General features: G+C 36.4%; 2 protein-coding genes across 10 annotated transcripts in view; both read left to right on the top strand.

Annotated features, from left to right (window-relative positions):
* The window catches only part of LOC139140622 (integrin alpha-5-like), a 56794-nt gene extending 52936 nt beyond the window's left edge, over positions 1 to 3858 (top strand). For both annotated transcript variants that reach the window (XM_070709983.1, XM_070709984.1), the window contains one exon: positions 135 to 3858. In XM_070709983.1, the coding sequence (XP_070566084.1) occupies positions 135 to 269 (135 nt within the window). In that variant the 3' untranslated portion in view covers positions 270 to 3858. The remainder of the gene's footprint in view (positions 1 to 134) is intronic.
* A 4515-nt stretch (positions 3859 to 8373) lies between these two features.
* Positions 8374 to 24067, top strand: part of LOC139140617 (A-kinase anchor protein 9-like) — a 137491-nt gene continuing 121797 nt past the window's right edge. For 5 of the 8 annotated variants that reach the window (XM_070709978.1, XM_070709971.1, XM_070709977.1 and 2 more), the window contains exon 1: positions 22354 to 22508. In XM_070709978.1, coding sequence (XP_070566079.1) covers positions 22446 to 22508 — 63 coding nt within the window. In that variant the 5' untranslated portion in view covers positions 22354 to 22445. Of the gene's footprint in view, positions 8521 to 22305; positions 22509 to 24067 lie in introns of those variants that run through there. The other 3 variants (XM_070709972.1, XM_070709974.1, XM_070709979.1) reach the window with 3 other exon arrangements.

Here is a 24067-nt window from a genome sequence, read left to right as displayed (position 1 = left end):
ATGGTGAAGAAATACAGACATCCCCCTAAGAGAGTGTTAAATTGTACCGAAGCTTCTTTGGGCCTAGTTCTTCAGTCTTACCAAACTTTAATTAAACAGGAACCTGATTTATGTCTTTCTGTATTGTTTCACAGACTGGCTTCTTCAAGAGGAAGCGTGTGCAAGACAACTACAAAGAAGACGCTCAGAACAAGACCAATGATGGTGTAGCAACCAAGACAGAGATTGTCGGCAAAACAGAAAAGAGCCCACCCCCTGTAGCCCTATGAAGAGACCCAGATGTCTGTAGTTTATGACTCTGGTGTTTTTCCACTGTATGTAAAGTTAGGGATGTGAAGACCATGAAAAAAACAAATGTGCAATGTAGAGATCTGCTTTATCTTTTCTGTTTGCGGTCGAGGATCAGCTGTAGTCACATTGAAGGAAAAGTGGCCACTTTTGAGGTACTTTTCTGCTGTGGGATCTCCTGCGAGTTTGGATTGAGAATGCAAAGCGCCCTCAGTGTCAGTAAAATGATCACTTTTGTTTAAGCAAAAAAAAGATTTGGACTCCACCTAACTTTGTGACTGAAAAATACAGTGAAATAAAACTTTGTGCTGCCAAAGATCCAGATACCAAATTTTCTTTCACAGAAACATTGTTTGTAGTATGTTTCATTCACTATTTACAATTTCACACTTGCAATAGTCATTTATATTTAATAACTCGTTTTTGAATCACCATATTTCTAGTTTCAACTCAACGGTGAAATTTTCTTTCATCGATCATTTTCCAAATTTTACTGCCATGTTTTGTTAGAAGTCTTACAAATCACGAAATAATCAAAATTTTTGAAAAAATGGGCCAGTTGTTTGACATTTCTAATTTGCACTATTTTCTGCATGTATGGTTCAGTAGATTCTTTTCACTCCGTAAAGGTCAAGGACAAAATTACCAGTGAAAAATTCAGAGAGAGCAGAGATTGAGGATACATATTTTCTCATGTAAAGAAAAAATAATCTTCTTTGGTGTGCTCTGTGGACAAAAATATTGCTGGCTTTGCCGTGAGACAAATATGAAGCCAGGGCCTCTGCTTTGAATATGAGTCACTTACCTTCAGAGTAGAGATGTTGAGTTTTGTAAAAAATGTCTACAATATTTTTTGTAGACATGTTATCTTTTATCTCTAGTCTTAGCTACATGGGCTTTATAATCACCGAGTAATCAGACACAGCTGTTGAAAATGTTTGTGATTAAACCAATATCGGATAAATCAATTCAAAAATTTCAAATCCGTAAATTTTAAATTTTGTTCATCGAGTCAGAGAGATTTATATATTCAGAGTAACTCTCTTGCCATTACATTGTGTTGAGGCTGAGTTTTTTCTGCTTTCTTGCCTGCCGGTATAATCAGTGTATTTACATTTATGTCAAATGCATTCCTGTTTGTCATGATGGACATATTCGGTGTTCTATGTTTTGAATGAAAGCTTGACTGTATGTGCATCCACATTTCAGCATCTATAAGACCAACTTTACCATTTGCAATGGTAAAGACTGGACCATTTTTTTGTGATGAGAGGGTGAAATGCCCCTCAACTGTTGACTGGGTGTCATGTGGTAATAAGTACTGCATCGTCTTTAGTACTCTCAACCCTTTGAGTGCCAAAGTCAAGTTTTGTCACCTTTATAAAATACAACACAGACAATTTTTTTTCAGATCATGACAATTTCTTTTCAAATTTTTCCCAAACTTTTGATAGAAAACTGTAGCCAATGGAAATTTATTTCCATTTGGTTCAAAATTATCAAAATTGTAGCAGAAATATTCATAAAAATTTGTAAAATGTGATAAAACTTGGGTGGGAAAGATTGCAGCACTCAAAGGGTTACTTAATTTCAATAGGGTCATTTTGTTGGGACAGTTTAATCATTGTTGCTCCCTGTAATGACAGTCCCATGGCGACAACTCCGTACAATACAGTCGTATCACTGATTCAACATTTTGTAACATTTTCCATCAAGCGGTAGCTGTCACGGTTTGCGACATTAGCATCACAACATGGTAGAGTATTTCACTCAGTTTTGTTGAGTGTTGTAATCAATTGAGTTCCTGTGTAGCATTAGTCTAGTCCAATCAAATTCCTGCATTTTATCTTGTCCAATCAGGATCACTCAGGATATATCTGTATACTCCTGTGGAACAACATGAAAGATACAGGATTTCATTTTACATAGGATAATTATGTATACCGGCTTATTGGCAACATCATGATATTTTTTGTACTTTTCGTGTCATTCAATGAAGTTCTATGTGTTTTATTCAGGAATTTCCTACCAAAAAAGGAAGTCACATTTCATGTGAAGAAAAGTATTGACTTTGACCTCTCAAATATGTATTTCTGGTATTGTAAATAAATATCATGTTGACAGGGCCGCTTTTTAAAAAGAACGAAACAGACAATCATGTGTAAAAATAAACTTTTGAAACTTAGCATAATCAAGTAAGTTTGTTTACAAATGCCATGAACTTGTCTTTTAATGAGGTAATCAAAAGTCTATGCCATCTGTAGAGTGAAAGAAAATCTTTTTACTTAAAAGATCAGTGTAATGTAAATGATTTTAATTGTCACTGCACTGACAAAACAGGGAAATCTATCTTTTTATGATCGTCGGATCTTATTAAATTTTCTCTGTTTCATATTTCATATGCAAAATTAAGGCAATAATGAATCTCAACAAGTTTTAGTCATTTTTAAATATTAACTTGACCCTTCCACCTCCCGTATTTCGAATAGGCCTGTCCAACCCACAACACTGGAAATATCAGTGCGGGTGATACCATAGCTATAGTAGGTGGTGAAAGTGTTAAGTGCCATGCAGTCAATGATGATAAAATTTTACAGTTCATGGCAATAATGATTTTTTTTGCAGAAATGTATGTTGTTAAGAAATGCATTAAGAGCAGACGATATAGAGGCAGTTTATTTTTGCTATTCCGGTTCTCACACCTTGAAATACTGCCCGGTGCAAGGGACTGTACATTTAACACAAGTCCAGTGTTTTGTCTCGTTAAATCCACAATCTCAACTGATGGACAAACTTGCATCACTTTTGTAATATAAACTTTACGTCTTCACTGTAAATAAGTGTTCCCTATGCATTTCAATAGGATTTTAAAATATTGTTAGTATTGTACAGTTTTTTTAATTTAATAGCATTTTAACTTTAGATATCTAACTTTTGTAGATCGTAATTTTCTTTATTCAATTTTCTAGGATTTTTTCCCACCTTTTTCACAAACCACAGCTGTTCAGACTTTAAAATTATGCCGTATCTGTACTACAGAAATTTCTCTTTTAACTTTGGGGCATTCAATATCGAAATATGCAACCCTATGTCCAAATGTATTTACCCAGCTTACTGATTTGACCTATCCTTCACTAATGGAAAATTCTGATCGTGGACTGATCCATTAGTGGAGGGGGGTGTACACAGGATAGGCAAAATGCCTTATTTCATTCAGGTTAAAAGCTTTCTTTTCCTTTCTTTAAACAGTTGTGCCATTTTATTGATGCAGGTTAGCTGGAGACAGCCTGTTCTTTCTTCCTGTGTACCATTCACAATTTCACCACATTTGTCCCTTTTATCTCATGGATATTAATTCTCTTATTAATTACACGTTTAATTATAATATCGTCACATTTTATTAAGCCAGGATTTTCTAGATTTACAAGTGCATCTGTAACTTTGATATTAATGTTATGGTTTCATGAAATGATACTTTTGTTGCTTCATTTTCAAGTAAAACAGAAAAGTACTAACAGCTTTTTTTGATAAGGAAGTATTTTTGGAAATAAAACACTTCAAGAATGTAAAGATTGTGTCTCTGTGTAATTACCTTTCACCGTCGGAACTCTATGTTGCAGTTTTGATGAACTGTAAAAAAATGCAAAAAATTCAGTTGTGTAACACTCCTACTAACAACTGCAGAGTTCTCTGCCTTACAAAATTTTGTGTTGTTGGACTGAAAGTTTGGTAAGAGATGAACAATATTACCAAAAAAATTAATGAATGATTGTCCGGCATAAGGCACAAGCAAAAATGATTTTCTCTACAAATCTTTCCAGATTTTCCAAAACTCCTTGTCTGCAGCGTATGGAAACTTTTGTCTGGATGTCATTTATAGTAAAATTCTCTAACTTATCAAGTATCATCCAAATATTCCCAAAATATAGCAAAATAAAAACAATATATTAGATGTATACTGCATACAATTGAGATATACATTAATCTACACAAAGTACCCATAATGATACATGACTGACAAAGGATACATTAATTGACACAAAGTACCCATAATGATACATGACTGACAAAGGATACATTAATTTACACAAAGTACCCATAATGATACATGACTGACAAAGGACGTTCCTATGCTGCGTATGTGTTTTTCACTTGTCAACTTTAACTGAGATAAATATCCTTCTAACTGCATTGGTTCATTCATAATTGATTACCAAACACACTTCCCTGTGGAAAGGTACTTGAAGTGTCCTTCAGTCAGGTGGCTAATTTGCGAAACTAGTACAAATGACTTTTTCATTTTTCTTTGATTTTTCTTTGACAGCTGATACGTCCACAATCAAGATGAAGCGTTGTGTCTACATATCTATAAATAAGTACAGCAAACGACAAAGGACTGGTCTGAAATTAAAAGACAAGAGTGGTGCCATAAAAGAGAAAAGTAATGTAGATTTATATGGAATTTAACTATAAGCATACCCTCGTCTCGTCAGATTTTTTTCATCTCGAGAGGAGAGAGGAAATGAGCGCCCTCTTGCGATGGATCTGCCACTCTAGCTTGTATACTTTTCCTGATATGAGTTTCAAACGGCAAAAAATGATCACTCATGCTCAAAGGACAATATCTTTACATTTTCAAAACGTCTGTTTTTACTTCGTATAAAAAGGATTAGTGCGCGCTTTTCTTTTTTCGAAACAAAGCATCAAAAGTTGGCAACAAAATCATTTAGTTAAAACATAGCAATGAAAAATGGTAGAGAATATAAAAGTTTGCTCGACAAGAGTTCCCGGCTTCAAGAAAATCCTCTTTTATTTTGATACAAACCACATTTTGACGTTGCACAGACTGCTTTATACTTGGAGGTGCACTTTGCGATGTCGTGCCGTGTCAAGATTTAGCTATTATCAACAAAGCACGACCTCACCTTGAAGAAGGCAGTCTTTGTGCAACAGGAACTTTCTAATTGGTTCAATAGGATACAGACTTTATTCAAAACTCGAACTGTTGTTGAGCAAAATTATCCTATACAATGCGTTTTGTCTTGTTTTTGTGAGTTCCATCTTTCACTGCAGGCTTTGATAGTTGTAGCTTGACTTACTCTCCTCTTGACCACGCAATTATAGCATCAATATATAAAAGTTATGGATATGCACTTTTACATCTATAAATCCTGGCTATAATATTAAAATGTGTTGATATAGTAATTAAACGTATAATAATGATAAGGTATAATGATGCGATAAAAGGGACAAATGTGGTGAAATTGTGAATTATGGAGTAAAAGTGGGAGGTCTGCAGGTAATCTATACCAATGCACAACATCACATATGATCATTCATATTATCACTATATTGCCAAATACATCAGAAACACATAGCCCTTGTAGAGAATAATTGTGATGAAACAGATATCTCAGTGATAAGGTCACTTTCACTTAAGGTAGAATGCGCCTCGGGGACAGATATTCGGACTCTCAAACTTTTACAATTCTTTTCTGATCTACCACTTGTGGGGGTTCATTTTAAAGGTCTTGGTGTAAGAAAACTTTTCACCGGCTTAGTTTTCGAAATTCGAAAATTTTATTATTCTCCGTAGAGATCACACAGGGATGGCAGCCATTTTTAATTTCAAATATCTGTAAATCTAGGGTTATTTTTTTATTTATTATATCCTTTATTAATCCAATATAAAAAATGGAAATGTGTTGTGGTGTACACAGTCTAAAAAGAAATATTCCACAATAGATAAAATACAAAGAGATCACACAGATTAAAAAGCACAGTTCCAAATAACAGACAAAGCACTTGTCGATCAACAACAGTACAATTTAAAATAATTCTAACAGTAGCCATTAATGAGTTTGTTTTTTTTTCACCTGTTAGAAAATTGGTTTAGAATTCTCACTGCTGAGGGTACAAAAGTATTTCTAAACCTGTTTGTGCGGCACCTTACTGAATAGTATCTGGTACCAGACCTCATTTTAGTGAAATTACTATTCAGTGGATGCGTTTTGTCAGACAATATAGTTGTAGATTTGTTTTTCACTGATTTCATATACAAGTCGTCAAAACAATACATTTGTACGCCTAGAATATTCTTAGCAGCTTTGATGACACAATTTATCTGAACTTTAGAGGAAATACTACCGCCCCAGCAAGAAATGCAATAACAGATGATTGACTCAATCATTGATCTGTAAAACATATGCAAAATGTTCCCGGATACACCAAATCTATGCAACTTACGCAGAAAATACAATCTTTGCTGACATTTACGGTTTAACATATTCACATGGTCATCCCAAGAAACCATGTTTGTAAGAAGGATCCCAAGATATCTATAACTATTTCCCTTCCAACCTCCTCACCTTTGATTTTTAACGGAGGTGGACTGATTCTGTTTTTCCTGAAATCAATTATCATTTCTTTTGTTTTCTTTACATTCAAAAACAAGTTATTATCATCACACCATGTAACCAATCTGTCCACTTCTTGCTTATAGATTGTGTCCTGATCTGCTGTAATGAGGCCAATTAAAGCCTTGTCGTCAGCAAATTTGTAAAGCTTATCATTACTGTCCGCATGTATGGGGTACAATCAGATGTAAATATGGTAAATAATGACGGTGATATAACCGAGCCTTGAGGCGAGCCGGTATTTGTCAATCGCACATGCGATCGTATTGAATTTACCTTGACAAACTGTGGTCTCCTAACCAAAAAATCTGCAACCCAATAAATTAACTGCCTGTTTACTGACATATTTTTCAATTTTCTGATTAATAAGTTTGGTGAAATAGTATTAAATGCACTTGAGAAGTCCACAAATAAAATTCGAACAGATGCAAGGTGTTGTGTGAGGGTATGTAGAAGACAGAGAACTGCGTCTTCCGTACTCCTGTGTTGGCGGTAAGCAAATTGCAGTGGGTCTTGGTACGGTAATGTTTGAGAAACCAAATATTTTAGGAGGATTCTTTCAAGACATTTCATTGGGATTGACGTGAGTGCGACAGGTCGAAAGTCATTATGTTTATCTGGCCTTGATACTTTTGGAACGGGAATGATACAGCTTGTTTTCCAGTAGCGAGGGACCGTATGGGTGTCAAGAGACAGTTGGAAGAGTTTGGTAAAAATTGGCGCCAACTGGATACAACATTCTTTAAGAAGTTTCCCTGTGATATTGTCGGGACCGGCGGCTTTACGAACTTTAACATTTCTGAACTGTCTACACACCTCCTCTAAACTTATCACAATATTTGCATTGTTATCCACACCTTGGTCACCCAAGGTAATGAGTTCATCAGTTAACTTGTGTTCATTGTCATCCTTATCAAATCGCGCATAAAATTCATTAAGTTCGTCCGCGAAATCTCTTTCCTTTGAAACTCTCAACTTATTCGTCAATGGTTTATATCCTGTTATTGTTTGTACTCCACGCCAGGTGTCATGCGCATTATTTGTGTCGAAGTAATTTTCTATTCTGCATTTATATTCATATTTTTTCTTTCTTATTTCTTTTTTCAGCAATTTTTGAACTTCTCTTTGACGTTGTTTATCTCCGTTCCTGAATGCCTCCTGTTTAAGCTGTATTATATGTTTTAGACTACTTGTAAACCATGGTTTATTGTTTGAATAACAACCAACCAACGATTTCTATTTTCAGAATCCATTGCTGGTATTTGTATCTCTAGTACTAAAATTTGCATGGTGACCCCTATTTTTATTCTTGAATTTGAAATAGAATTTGAAATAGAATGGTTGAAAGATTTCTTGAGGAAAGTTTGAGCAAAAGTTTAAGTCTTTCACTTTGGAGGCGCGAACTACCTTAAACTACCAGAGGTAGTCTTTAGGACGTGAAAGTCACCAAAAACAGATAACCTTAATTTCGTTTCAAACCTTTTTCAAACAGAAGTCTGTCTTCAAATGTATATATCCTTTTTAAACGATCGGAGACAGTAAAAACGTCGTGCAAAATATTACATTAAAAAGACAAAGGCATCACGAACATTTGTTGCGAGGGCGCTCAACACAGCTAAAAATATTGCACTGCCAAGGTGGCAATAGAAATTTGATCCTCGTCCAGTGGATGTATTGAAAACGAGGCACAATTTGTAAGGATGCGGTGACCGCCATATTACACGTAATCCCCACAATTTTTTAGAAAAAATATCATTAATTGAAAACCATGAACGAAGAAGAGAGGCAGAGGAAGTTGCAAGCCGGCAGGGAACGGGTAAGATGCATTTTCGTGAACGTTTAGCGTATGTCAACGTCTTATTCGTGATATGATTGCGCGTGCCTACGATGTCAATCTTCGATACCCCTTCGGAAAAGTGACCCTGTCCCGGCGGAGGAAACGCCAGGAAACAAAGTTATATCGTGGCGAATTTATCGGAATTGTCGTCCAAAGAAACAGTCCTAACACATGGAGTTAGGAAGTATGCAGAATTTGGTAGACGAGTGCGAAGTAGTCGTTCAGTGTCAGTTTTGACACGTGTCTATGTTTGTTTGACGCACAGTACTGTATTTAAAACCGGAAGACAATACCTGACCAGCTGATCGCAATCGTGTCAATGAGCCGTTTGAAATATTATGAGAATTGCAATATTTCTTGTAATGCAGAATTGTTACGTTTTGATACCTCAGTATATAGTCTCCGTCTCGTCATTGTACGCTTTTCGTGAAATGAACTTCCAGATGTCGGCCAGTTTAAAAGGATGGGTGTGTGTGCAGTCTGACCTACAGATAAGGCCGTGTGTTTACAATTTTGTGTCTCAAAATCTACCAAAGTTTATCTGATTTTTGTGTGCAGTCAGCGAAGACCGCTGTATAAGCACACCAGCATATCACAATTGAATGATTTCTGTGTTAAGTTCGATGAATTTTGATTTGAAATATTCCAGAGATCTCCAAATTTGACACAACCTCTCAGTGTCGAACACAGATGGCAGAACAGTCCTGTCAGTTGACATGCTAGCTCTTTAATAGCTTGAATGAAAAATTTGCAGCTTGCCTCAGGCCAGTGACCATAAATAGAGGACTTTGACAGTTGTTTATAATATGTCACCTCTTGACATATAATTATCAAATGTGTGAAGAAAGAATGAGAAAAACATAACCATGCTGAATTTTAAGTGGCAGCAGTACGATACAACATCCATTGCAACAGTTGCAAAAATGTCTGGCTATATAGGGCTGATCGCAAATGACGTAGTTTTTTCTCTCATTAATATGCATAAATAAATATTTGTCTCATTTTCTAAATAAAGACGAAAATAAAACCAGCTTGTGTTGCAAGGGCTACTAAAAGTCATACTAATTCATATGAATTTATGGCTCGGACTACAAACTGCAACAACAACCCCACATACAACAACAAAATTTGAATTGTAAATAGGCAGCATTGTCCAAAGTTGCATGCGTGCAGCTACCTTTAGTAACAAACCTGATATCGCAATCAATGATATTGCATTCACTCCCAAGACATTTCCTATTCAGATGATACTGAATGAATTAATATTTTCATATGAAGCTAGCAACATTCCAATTTCGCTCTGTCGCATATGAAAAATTTCTAGTCATTGTATCATGTTTTGCTTCTTGTGTCCAAATAATATAAAAAACAGCTTTGATGTACTCTTTTTAGACTTGCTCCAAGTCTGTTTGCATGTAATCAGCAAAATATAGTAAATTGAAAGTAAACTCAAAAGCATTATGTTCTGGCGGGCTGTTGCATAGATCAAGGGGTGAACGCAGTACCAGTAACTGCTGACGAGAAAAGCTGAGCAACTGGGGCCAGTCCATTCTCTATTGAATCCTTGGAGTAGTCACTAGCTTTCAACATTAATCCTTTTGCTTCCAGGTCTTCCACCTGCCAACTGCCAAGGCAGTAAAAAGGGACATTGAACTAAACCTAGTAACTACATGTACATATATATTTTCACCTGCTTTATATGTCTCAGCGTGTCAAGATAGTGAAAATCACATTTGTAGTATCTACCCACGTTTTCAGGGGCCTTTGACTGTTCAAGCCTTTGTTTAATGATACATATGGGAAATGCTTTGCCTCACCTATTCTAACCAACTTGACATAATAGTGATGGATGAATTTGGTTGGAAAAGGGTTAATAATTATTAATATCACTGATTTTGGTGAAGTGCATGTCAAACTCTTCCATAAAAACCTGCCAGGCAAAATTTTTCTGAAACCACACAAAGGTACAAAACACATACGGTATATACCCTCATGATGTACAAAGTTTTACGAAATCAATATCAGCTACCAAGATGGTTCTGTTGTCAACGTTAGCGTAAGCGTGAAGTAACCTAATATTTTGTAAACCAATTTACATGTAAAGGATCTCATAACCAGTGATAAGAACATATACACTTGTTTACATGTAATGTTCCTGATATTATTCTTCATCTTAATCCAAACATATTTCTAAAAAAAGATAAATTAAAATTATTCTAGTAAACATGATGATGATGTGCAAATTTCAACCCCCTCGGTTATGAGCAAACACACTGTGAGAGACGGCAAATTGATAATTTAAAATAAGAAAACCGGATATTGCCTATTAGATCTATTTAGAGAATTCCAATTTTATTTACTATTCCTAATATAGATTGTTTCATGATCTATACTGTCTTCAGTACCGTATGTGAACAGTTTGATTATTGCAGAATTTTATTCCGTAGGAAGTTATTTCAGTTTGAAAACTTGTATATCCTTTGTTACAATCAGGAAGAATATGCATAAAGTATATTACACACCTACATGTATATGTACATCAGTGTAACATTACAGTTTGTTTTAATATCTCATAATTTTTCAAATGTAGTATATTTTTCATTTTGTGAAGTTGGTACTGCAGTGTCTAGTTAATTGTGGATTTCATTTCAAAAATTTGTATGTGTACTTTTCAGTCTAAGCAATAGTCAGATTTCCGTAAATGGTCATATGAATGCAAGTAGAGCCTTTAACATATCCTGTAAAATGTGTACTTTTGATTTTCAAACTACCAGCTGCATCTTCTCAAATTCTTGCATCCGGAAAGCAAATTTGTCTCAGGCAAGGGAGAGATTGAAAAATACGGTGAGGTCACTGTGGAAATTTTTCAGTGGGAGTTTCCAGGGTTAATAGCTTTATTCTCAAGAATTCACAGGTTTGGTCAGGCTGTGTTGATATCTGTTTTGTTGTACTTCTCTTCTTCCCTTCCATTATTTGTGTAAAAATATATATTGGATATTAGTAACAGCAGTAGTGAACAAGATACTTTCCTGATACTTGTATTCTTAAAATATGAAGGGGAAGGGGTGTAGACTGGCCATCAGGTTAAAATGCAGTTTACACAAGTGAGCATGCCAAGACATGTACAAAAACTTATACTCTTGAATTTCTGTATCTCACACCGGACATGAAGGAGTTGAACACTTCAAGTACCTTTCCATAGGGGAGTGTGTTTGATGATCAATTATGAATGAACCAAAGCATTTACGAGGAAATAAATCTTGATATTGGTGACAAGGAAGAACTTCAGAGACTGTTTTCCACTAACCTGTGGCAAATGACATGTCTATGTGTGTTGAAATTTATAATTACCATTATGTTGCTTTTACTGTTGTTCACAGTATGTATCTCAACATAGCAATCCAAAATATTCTGTTTGCTGTATGTTAATTGTAAGTGTACATGTAGTTTGAGAATTTTCTTGAAGTTTAAATGCTGATTGATAAATCAGTGAAAGAATTTTGAACAGAGCTACATCTAAGCAATGGTTTCCATATCTTGCAGACGAGTTTTGTTCAGTGTATGCAGCATTTGCCTGGCTAGCGTTTATTGTATTTATAATACTGCTAATGTCATGACAAGTTTTCACTTTCAATGTTGTAAAATTTTGTGAGACAGAGGTCTCTGTTTACGAGTGCGTGAACAATGTTGATATCGTTTTATGAATCGGCCATGAATGAAAATTTGCATAGAATCCTGTAGGTTTTTTTTGAAAAGCAAAGTTGAATTTATTCGCAAACAGTCCTTTGATAGCTCACATGTCTGCCATCAACATGAAGGGTTATGTCTACATAAATGTAAATATGTGAAGAAAATGAAAAATGTACAAAGCAACGCTCTGGAAAACAGTGTGAAATTAACATAATGTCAATAGTGCAATCTGACCTAAATGACTTCAATTCACATGCTTTGCGGTCAAGTCTTACCAGACCTGAAAATTTACCCTTAAAATCAACTTTGTTAATCATCTAACAATAAATATATAAAATTTTAACCTGTGAAGACAAGTTTCATTTCAGTTGAATCATGGTTTTTAATCGCCTGTACTCTCAGAATCTTGCTGTCAATAGGCTAATCAAATGAAGGGCGCCCTCTAACATCCAGCTTTTCATGTATTAAATACGGATAGTTTTCAATCGGATTCGAACCCACAACATACGGCATCAGTCGCCTAGCTGAGAGGCCTGAGACAGAACCAGTCGGCTAAATCTCCACTCCCAAAAAAGAGTGGTTCAATAGCCGGCCTAGTTGTTACATTTTTCTGACTGAGACCTTTCAACACGTTGTAGAGTTCGTGAAGCACTCACGCACGCATGCTCACTATCATACATCGCACATACACACTTTATCGAAGCGAAGAAACGAATTTCATCGCTTTAACTGGGCGAACGATAACCTCGGGGACAATTCTGTCCACCAGCAGTGTTACCGACCCAGGATAGAAAATACGGATAGTTTTCAATCGGATTCGAACCCACAACATACGGCATCAGTCGCCTAGCTGAGAGGCCTGATTTATGAACAGGCAAGGAATAGACCAGTGTTAGTGTGTATACCTGTACTTGTGAACTACACAGTCTGTTGAAATAAACTAACCACTCAACACTGTTTACTGTGCTGTTCATAATTGCCACGTCTTATCATGGAACATAGATGTAGATAAGAAAGGTCATCTTGAAAATTGACCTTTAGTCATTATTAAATGCTAACTTAGTATAGTGTGTGTTCACTCGTTGACATTTTTTTAGAATAGCTGTTTGATTTTTCAAATGAAATGTAATTTTAAATATACTCCTCTACATCAGTGCCAAAGTTTGACAATTAAAGTATTGGGTTCAGATTTTTGTCTTTCTTTTGTAAGATGTAAAATTTGACTGTTTCTTTATTACGCCTGTACTCTCATACATTTTGATCAAAATTTCTGCACCAGTCAGTTTGGTAGTTTTTACCATATGCATTCAGTGTGTAAGCATTTCCCGTACAGATCAGACAAATTCAGTCAGAAAATCAGCAAATTTTGATGTGACAGCAATTATGCTATCCCAGACATAACTTCAGTATAAAAGCACATGATGTGAAAAGGACAATCTATGATAGCACTCATGAAGAAAATTATTTTTCCATATTATGGTGAACACTCTTACATTACATAATTTTTTGCAGTTGTGTGTTTCCACATGGCAACTTTTGATGAAAATTATGTCTACGAGTACAAGATTATGTCCTGCTGTGTAGATTTCATATCATATTTGTCATTTGGATGTGTTTGTGAATAAATGTTCCATATCAAATAGGCCTACCATTTTTGGAGAATTCCCAATTCTGTGTTTGTACCCGGGTTAAATTTGCACTGATGTCTATAGAGTTGAACAGTTCAGTGGCCTTGATATGCCAATGTTGAAAGACATGTATTTTAGATTTATTGTACAATTCCTATTTGTCTGTATAGACAGTTTGTTCCCACATCCATTCACTTGAATTCCAGGTTATTACTAACATTTTTTCAAACAAAATATCATGCAGCTTGTAATAAATAGCTCAATCAGCACTTGTGTGGATCACAGTCCCTGCACCAAAAGAGAATGTACATGGATATGCATTGTGTGTACACGTACGTATGAGGGCAACAGTTCTGTAGCTGTCAGAACATCTTCAATGAGTTGTATCAACCCAATGATTGTAATTTTTCAAGAGAAATTCTATACCATTGACTACAACTTTTTTGTCTCTTTATTTAAATGATATAAACTATCTAGTGTTTCAATAATTATGGGGTCTGTAGGAAGAACTACACAAATGATAATATTTTTGGTATATACATGTAGGATATTGAGAAAAAATGGCAATTATTATTTTTCCCTCCAGAGTTTCATCATATTGAAGGCCCAGAGTGTAGACAGTTTTCTCTTTGTAATACCAGTAGTCCAACTTCATCGTGAAATGAGAGCGATTAGAAATAAACTATGACAAGTCAAATATCAACATAAATCATGAATACACATAACAAGATACGTGTAGATGTAATTTTACACTGTAGAAAGTGCAATGAGAATGGTGTTTGTGTCTGAAACTGGTAATACTACCATCCTTCGTTTAATAACCATTGGATTTATTTTATAAGTTTGAATGAAGATGATGTTTGTGTGACTTTTTGATTTTGCACCAATACATGTAGAGACATGAATTGTTCTTAATTTTATTGACCCTAACACTTTTTGGAAATGTTGCCCTCTATGGTCAGATTTGGCATGACCCAGTGATTGCCATGTACACTCAAGCACACCATATTGATACTACATGCACAGCCAGTCGTTCACAGCAGGAAGGGGTCTAGTTACGGCATAGCATTCACATGTACGAAACCAATATTCTAGCGCACATCAATAATGCTACAAAAGTTCATGAGTCAGTGATCACAAAATTTGAAATATATGTATGTTCTTTTTTATTTATTGCACTACAATCAACCAAACCCTTTGTTGCTGTCCAAAATATGTACATGTAACTGTAAGGTGGGAAACTGAAAAGGGTTTTGACCCTGTTATTAGGTATTTCCATGTAACTGCCTCAACATTTTTTCTTGAATAATTCACATACCAAACAGATAGTAATCTATACTATTGCATTTTATAATAGTAACACCTCACAAGTTTGCACTAAACATGTTACAAAAATATTACGATAAGGTATGTTGATTATTCTGAATATCAATCTGTACAAATGTGTCGCTCGCAGGCAGGCAGGGCAGGACAGGAGCAGTGCCATGTAGCCGATACAGCAATGTTATATAAATATTATTACACCTCACTCATTCAGCGTGCACTGCCATTGGTTAAACATGACTCACGTGACATGTAAAAGAACGTGATGATGCCCTCTGCAAACGTGATAATGCCCTCTGCGAACTTGATGATGCCCTCTGCATTTGATATTTCATGGATGACGTCATTTTACCTACTGCGCGTCCTTTCTGCGCATAACAAATTGTCGTTCGCTTGTAAGCAGTCAGCAACTATGGCTGCGAAACGTCATGCACAGCTGTCACCGGCACAGTTAGACGATATTTTGATGCGAGTAAACAGCAAACGAACGAAAATGGCAACAAGGAATGAAATTTCTGTGTTCAGCGACTATGCAAGCAACAAATGTGGATACGCCACCGAGGAGATCGGCAAACTTTCAGCGGCAACCCTAGCACTGACAACGTTTTACGCTGAGGTCGGGACTCAGAAAGGCGAACTGTACTCGACGAAGTCTTTGCATGTTTGCTTGTTCGGTGTAATAAAATTAATAACACACGCCAGCACGGGCAAGATCACGATTTGTTGCCTGCCCTCGGGCTGGTGCTCATGACGGTAATATTGATGATACCCTCGCCTTCGGCTCGGGCATCATCAATATTACCGTCATGAGCACCATCCCTTGGGCGGGCAACAAATCGTGATCTTGCCCTTGCTGGCGTGTGTTATTAAATAAACGTACTACACACCAAAATTGATGTACCGCTATGATTTAAATGTATGAAAATGAGAAAACCTGTTATTTGAAAGTGAAGGCAATAAGTTAAATTTTTTCAGAAGGCTTTGTCTGTTAAGGAAAATTTAAATACTTTCTCAAAGAGACCTGAATTTCTTGAGTAGTACCCTTATTGTTCTATATGTGTGTACTCACAGAGAATCTAATTAGTACTTTAAAAATCGTCATTTCTATGAAATTTAATATATTTTTAGGCCATTTGCTTTCTGTTGAGTCTCAGCGGAAATATAGCTTTTTAATCAACCATGAACTTGAACATCGCTAGATGTGAACATAGTGAAATATAACTTGATTGTACTAAGCCACTCTGCATTCTGATGTTTTGAGTGTAAGTGCCAGAGCAGCTGTCAATTCATTAACATATGCCATATGTCTGGTTGCCACATCTTTTTCTGTTTTTCTGTTTTATCAGTGTAAAGCATGGTTTTAGATGTGTTTTGTGGAGCTCTCTACTTTGTAATTGTATTCAAATATGCCAAACAATATAGGTGACCTCTCAAATACTGCAATGTCTACAGGAAAAGAATACCAAGATGGCAACTTTCATCTCATTACACATACTATGCACTTTTACTCGATTTAATGTGATGAATAATTAGCAAATAATTCCGTTATCAGACACATGTTATTAATAAGCCGTCATAACCGTAATTTCACATTCATGAAATGTACCCAAATATGTATCAGAGCCTGAGGCCTTATTACCACTCTCAAAAAAAACCCAACTAATATTCAGGCAAATACAGTGTGCTGTCATTAAAAAGTTGATAGTCCATCAGAAAATGCAGTTGAGTCTGACACGTATGTCAGATATATGTAACCTGGTGATAAGATTTTTAATGCCTTCTTTACAACAATCCATACTTTAAGCAGGGTGTATATATTTTGGTGCTTATAGGAGCTATGATATCATATAAATTTTTAGTTCTGCAAGTATATTTATAGATTATATCACGTTGGAAGGCAGGTTATTCGTTCAGTGCATTTCATGCATACAGTATGTTGCAATGTGTTGCTTTTGACGCTTTGTAAACTGTCTGAGGATGAGGAAATTCATTGCCCTACAAAGGGTGAATATAAACGGGATAGGGACTGCCATGGTTCAGTAATGGTATGTAATTTAGAAAAAAAATTATGGAAAATGAAAGGCAAAAATGTTGGATGATATGTCTTTCAACAGAGCAGTAAATTTTTACTTTTATTAAATCATTTATGTATACTGATTATACTCAAAATTTTATTACCTAATATTATCAGTCCCAGGCAAACATATGCTAGCAATTCTGAAGAGGGGAGATATCAGCCAGACATTGATGAATATAATAGCGCCCTCTATAGACAGGTTTGTTGCAGAGTTATGTGAACTTCCTCCTCCCAGTACTGTATGTGCGAAACATGCTTTAGTTGCTGTAAACAATTTGGGAAGTTGCAAAATTTGGCAGGTTGATGTTAATGTTCTTTCTGGTCTGTGACTAACATTACAGATCCATAAATGTTCAAAATTATAGCTTTAACATAAATAAAAGTGAACATAGATATCAGGGTTCGAAATTAATTTTTTTGTTTGGTGGTCAAGTTTGACCACCAGATTCAAATTTTGGTGGTCAATTGCAAAATATGGTGGTCCAAAAAATTAGTAATATCAGAGTGTAATTCTTGTGGAGGTTGGGGTCCATGGGGGTGAATAGTGGGCTGTACATGCTGTTTTGGAACCATTTCACCATGCTGCTACACATGTTAAGTTGGTTTACATGTATACATGTGGATGCCCAGTAAATCCACTGGAAATTTTTCAGTCATTTACAGATCAACTTGACTACTACATGAGTGACTGACTGACTGGTTATATGCAAAGGACTTGAGTTATAGATTTTAAGTTTTGACAGAATTACTGTGTAATAAAGAAATGACAATTACTGCTTGTATAACATGACAATGATTGCATTTTTTTGGACTATTATGAAGTTTTGTATGTGTCATTTTAATGACTATAGACGAAATTTGCTAGGAGATGTTATTCAACGTTTGCAGATTTTATCACAATAATCATAGCAGTAAACAGTAAAACAAAGAGAGACATTATCTATTTAAAGGAACACTCAGTTGAGTAGTGGAGTGGGGTTGAAGGACTGACATTGAACCACAGTGGAGGGACTGTGATTGAACAGACAAGACGTGTACTAGTTAACTGCTAAAATATCTATCTCTGAGGACAATATATTGTTTCTGGATACTCCTAGCAATAAACTGTGAGAGGCATGTAAGATTTACAGCTCTGCAGTGCACTATTGTGACCTCCAACAGTGTTTCATCTAGGATGCTACACCGGGGGGGGGGGGGGGGGGGGGGGGACTGGTCCCCCTCTGCAGGAATTTTGAGGGGGATTTTAATTTTTTTTTTTTTTTTTGGGGGGGGGATTTAACTAAAACATATAACCACGGCTTTACAGGTAACTTTTAATGTTGCAATGATGTCACTTGTGATACACATACTACAAACCATAAATCACTTGCTTACACAATCCAAGCTGCTGGCTGCAAACACCATCCTATATAAGATGTTTTCAAAAGTCAACAAATTGAGTATCTCTGTTGTGAATGTATGTAGAGCTAAGAAGAGTGGCGGATGGCTCATTAATATTCGTAAGCATTAATATTCCTGGAAAACGTAGCGTAATTTGTATGCTACAATATTCTGTATGTTTGTTAACAGCTAGCCATTTCCACTGTACATGAACCTTCAAGGGATTTTTTTCATTTTTAACTGAACTGTGTGTACTTACACAAAGCAAGAAAAATCTTTAGTAGTTATAAAGGAATGCTTTCCTATCTTCTGAAAAAATAATATATATTTGTTTGTCACGTTTTTACTGTGCTTATATCATCCCTAACCACAGCAGAGTTTGGATCAAGATTGCCCTATACAAACCTGTTAGCTGTATTTTTCTAGTGACCTAGCTGGTCTTGTAGTCTTGTGCGCAGACTCAGTAAAGTTAAAACGAACAACTTAGGAGGTCTCTGTCTACCGTGTTTTGAATGTGGAGTTTCTCGATGTCAGATTCGCTCCAGTTGCTTTTTGTCAGTCATTTTACAGTGGGAAAATAACAAACAGAAATGTTGGTTGTCATCAACAGTTAACTTTAGGGTTTATTTGCCCGAAAAATAAGTCAATGTTTGTTCACTGAATTCAAAAACCGGGCCCATTGACACTACAGCTTGCTTGTGACTCTCATGAGTCATTGCATGCAATCCCGTCACGTCACAGTGCCAATGCCATTCACTGAACTGAAAACGTTTCTGTAACAGTAGAGTCAAATTTCCGAGTCAATTTTTGCTACCAGAATTATTTTCATAGTGTTACGGACATTCATACTATGCACAAAAACTTCAGTTTGTCTCCTGTTCTCGATCGTACAGAGATAATGAGACAAGGGCAATGAACTTTTGTGAACGTAACTCTCAATGGGCTGACATGCTTTCATATGCAAAATCAGCTACGGAAAGTACAAAAAGTATCAAAATCGAACTAAAATTAGTTCCTTTCATGTAAATGTTCTTGCTACACTATACAATGCCTGTTGCCAAAGTATTAACAGGTGCCGATAATGGGTCAAAAGCATCGAAGTGTGACACCCATGATACTGCTGAAATCACTGATGTGTTCAAAAACGTCAAAACAAAGGCCCAGCCGCCAGCGCGTCTTACCGCAAGATATTCCCAGCTGTCACTCAACTTGTCAAGTGAAAACATCGACCCGCCAAACTCAAAAGATCGTGGCGCGAAATAGAAAAGTTCTACCCGCCAGAGCAAATCTGTTAAACCACGCCTCCAATTTTGACCTCAAATTTCACGATCAACATCTTTCTCAGACGTTGTTCAGACATCGTGGTCCTGTCGACTGGCGCGGCCGGCGGACATTCTGTCGTTCATCTTTGGAAAATTGAAAAAATTGTGAGATGATGAACAGGATTTACCCGAACAGAACATCGACACGCCGCGGAGAGAAAAACAACTAGAAGCATGGCTCGTAACCATGGACTATAGGACTTTGTGAAATATGCAAGAACTTGAAATCAAAGAACTGGATTTTGTTTGAGTGTTGTTCAGAAAAAAATTCACATATTCATCACAGTTAGCAATATTCTCATCGGTGAATTTCTCATAGGCTACTGGCGTCAGTTTTTAAAAGTCCATTCCCAAACTGACCATCGGCTTCTCACACATCGTGCGACGGCACTGGTTGAGACATCTTCTGCACTATTGCCATATTCGTCATTTTCTTTTGCTTTGTTTTTCTTTGAGAGATATCTAACACTTGACACGATACAAAGCGTTGCCATTAATTTCGTAACCCACGATCGCTGAAACGGAACTTTTCACCACCTCTCTGCATGACGAGAAAATCGCCAGTAACTTTATCCCCACCACGCAGTAAGATTTCCATTACAATCCTGCAACTTGGGCAAGATTGCCTTTCCTCTCCTATATATCCGTTTGAGCCATTAGGGTGTCATAGGACGAAGGTAAATTAACCGGCAGAGAATTGGTTCAATTCGGTGAATTTTCGAAAAATAAAATGATCTGTAAAAGTTCATCGTGTAAAATTTGGCAGCCCAGGTCAGGTTTACGTAGCGGTCAAACGCGTTTTTATTTAGTCTGTGCAGCTACAGTGAGTGCCGGGTGAAACTTCCCTGTATCGCGTTCACCCACTCAATGCGTTCATAATCATATCCTACTCACACGTTTCACTTGAAAACAGAACACAAATCATTGCATTCCAAGCGATCACCCAACTCACACGATCACAAATCATGAACTTGAACCAAGTCTAGTAAACCAGTAAGCAAATCAAGAGAAAAGCTGTGCACAAACACGCTTCAAACACAGCGTAAGTGTGCGGTGGTCGGCGTTTGGAAGGTGGGCGTGGTTTTATGTTTTTGGTCTGGGCAGTCAAACTTTTCTGTTTCGCGCGTCGATGTTTTGAATGTGGCGGGTTCATGTTTTCGGTTGACATGTCTCTCTGACAGCCGGAAAAAGTTGCGGTCAGACGTGCTGGCGGCAGTGTCTTTGTTTTACGTTTTGAACACATTAGTGATTTCAGCAGTATTTGGATATGCCATTCCAGCCAGCTCAGTGCAGTGCGCGATGGGTCGCCCCTCTACGTACACTTGGCGGCGCGCAGCACACCAAAGAGGGGGAATCGCGCAATCGCGTAGCCTAGATGAGACACTGCTCTAAAAACTTGGTGGTCAAGATTGACCACCAAAAATAGAATCTGGTGGTCCAAATTAGATAATTGGTGGTCTTTTGACGCATGACCACCGGGTATTTCGAACCCTAGATATACTGTATCTGTCTGACAACAGAGTTGGTATGTCACTTAAGGCAGGCAGTCTCCAGGCTATAGTATGAGTTTATAAATGTCTTTTCATATCAGATTGTGGTTTGGTTGACAACACACTGATAACAATTTTTATCAGCAGGTTTTCCATGAGTGAGACCAGTCATCAATTCTAAAAAAAATTGCAATGTGAAGACTGTTACATTACCCTTGTTGTAATAATTTTGTTCTTTATATTTCTGGTCATATCATGCACTGTATACTGAATAATTATAACAGCGAATCTTCAGAAATTGCCCAAAATTATATGCATTGTATGCAGTTTAGTCATTTTCTTGTGTTGGGTATTTTTTTTGATAAATGATAAATATCTGAAATGTGTAATATATGTGTATAATAATTTCAATATTTTTTATGTTAGCATTGCTGATGAATCATCTGTATGATTCTGAACACAGAAAAAATTCCAAAACAAAATCTGCGTCATTATTATTATCTTGAAAAATGTATGGCAGGAAGTTTGATGAATTTGAATACAAGCAGGTAATATTACTAGATGAAGGAAAATTATTTCAGTACAGGAAACTCAGAACAAAGCGACAAAACATAATTGTTGTAATTACTGTCTAAAATGTCAAAAAGCTTGTGTGTGCACAACTTTAATACCCCAAAGCCAGACAGATCACTGCATTGTTTGATTTCTAAATGACCCTTGACCTATGGCTGTCACTGCTCTAACGTCATGTCAGCCTGTTGCACAAAGTTTGCCACAGCTGTTGGAACCAAAATAAGCAAATTTTTTTTTATTCTTCTCATTTTACATATAATCTGCTTAATACTTGAATATGCTTTTTCCCAAATGTCCACGTAAGCTGCCTGTGTTGGCGGCATATACTCAGTGACGTTTTTTCTATCAATCAAAGCGGTTGTGGTGTTTTGTGGTTATTTTTAAGATATTTGGAACGGTATTTTTTTTTGTCCGACTTGTTATGGAATCCTGGACCATCATGTCTCTCCTCGGAATATTTGGATCTGCTTCAGCGGTTGGAGGGGTAGGTAGAGAAAAAAAAAATTACATGGCGCATCTCGAGGTCAGCTCTTGAACTACATGTACCTGCTTTTGGCATTGTTTTCTAACCTTCCATTTGGGAGCGTTTTTCTCCCACTGTGTGATAGGCATAGGGAATCTTTTGACTCAATCTGATTTGCTAATGGTGCAAAGAAAATATTCATATTTCCATTTCAAAAACTGTTGAGATTTTGTATTTTTGAACTCTTTCTATTCTTAGATCATAAAAATGATCAACCATGTGATGTTTAGCCCTTGGTAACAGATGGATAAATAGTACAAATAGAAATTTCCCTTCACATGAGACTGAATTTAAGATGTGAAAATTTTCCAAATTCAAGGAAATGTGCACATAATTTACTCATCTTGTTGCATAGTAGTGCACAAAAATTGTTTTTATGGAATGAGTTGATATGTTGTACTATTTGTAGATAATGTAGTCTTAATTGGAGTCTTTTTAACCTTGATTTGAACCGTTTGCCATGTGATCATGCCAACTGTACTCTGTGTGTGTGTGTGTGTGTGTGTGTGTGTGTGTGTGTGTGTGTGTGTGTGTGTGTATTGTACTGAAACACATTCCTCAAAAAACCTATTCAACCTAGAGAAATGTAACTTGCTTGCACGTCTTCAAAGTTGTCAAATATTTGTCAATGTTTGGTCACATGTACATGAAATTGAAAGTGGCTGCCCCTGTATAGTAACCTGCACTGTCTCTTGTACTAATATAGCTACAATGGTGCATACATCTGGTATGGACTGTGAAATTTGACTCAAAATATAGGTGGAAAATTTGCAAGTTGTACTGTCAGCCCCTGAAGTCAATTGAGCATTTACACCACTTACAATGAATATGCATGTGTACTTGACCCTGACAACTGCAGACTGAGATAATCGTTGTCCTGATTTGAACATGGATACTCAACAGTGGATAGTTTCCCTGCCAGTACATCCATTGTCCGTGAACTCTACCTGTCAGATTGTCATGAAGCATACAAATACATCATTGTCCCTTGCTTGTCTTTTCATGTGCACAGTCAAGACTGGCTGTAGGCTGATTGATTGTGATACACGCCGACTTTTTATTTGTGTAAATTGACATGAATCTATTTTCCAACTGAAAAATGTCAAATTGCTGATCACATGTAAAAATTTATGAAAGACTTGGAAAACTTTAACAAAGAAAGGTAATTGAAAAATTTAATTGTAATTACATGTATACAGATTCTGACTGCCGGCAAATTTAAAATTGTTGAGATATGTTTGTAAAATGCAAGAAAATTCCCCTGTAACTTTGAGGCAATGGCTGAACAAAATCAGGATCCAAAAACACTCACAGGGTTTCATCCCAGGAAAAAAATTCTACCTTTGTTATTGCCACACATCATAACCATCTTGCTATTCAATAGAAACGTTTTAAGAAGGTTTACTTTAGCTGTTTCAGTTTTATAGGAACTGTGGATCAAGGAAGTATGTGTAGTTTGGCACTTTTTAACGCACACCCAGTCTGGTTTGTAAAGGCAGTTGTAAGATTGTTAGGAACCC

Source organism: Ptychodera flava, chromosome 9 (genome assembly GCF_041260155.1).
Source record: "Ptychodera flava strain L36383 chromosome 9, AS_Pfla_20210202, whole genome shotgun sequence".
Classification (NCBI taxonomy): Eukaryota; Metazoa; Hemichordata; class Enteropneusta; family Ptychoderidae; genus Ptychodera; species Ptychodera flava.
Note: the sequence above shows the minus strand (reverse complement) of the source record. Positions and strands in the feature narration are given on the sequence as shown.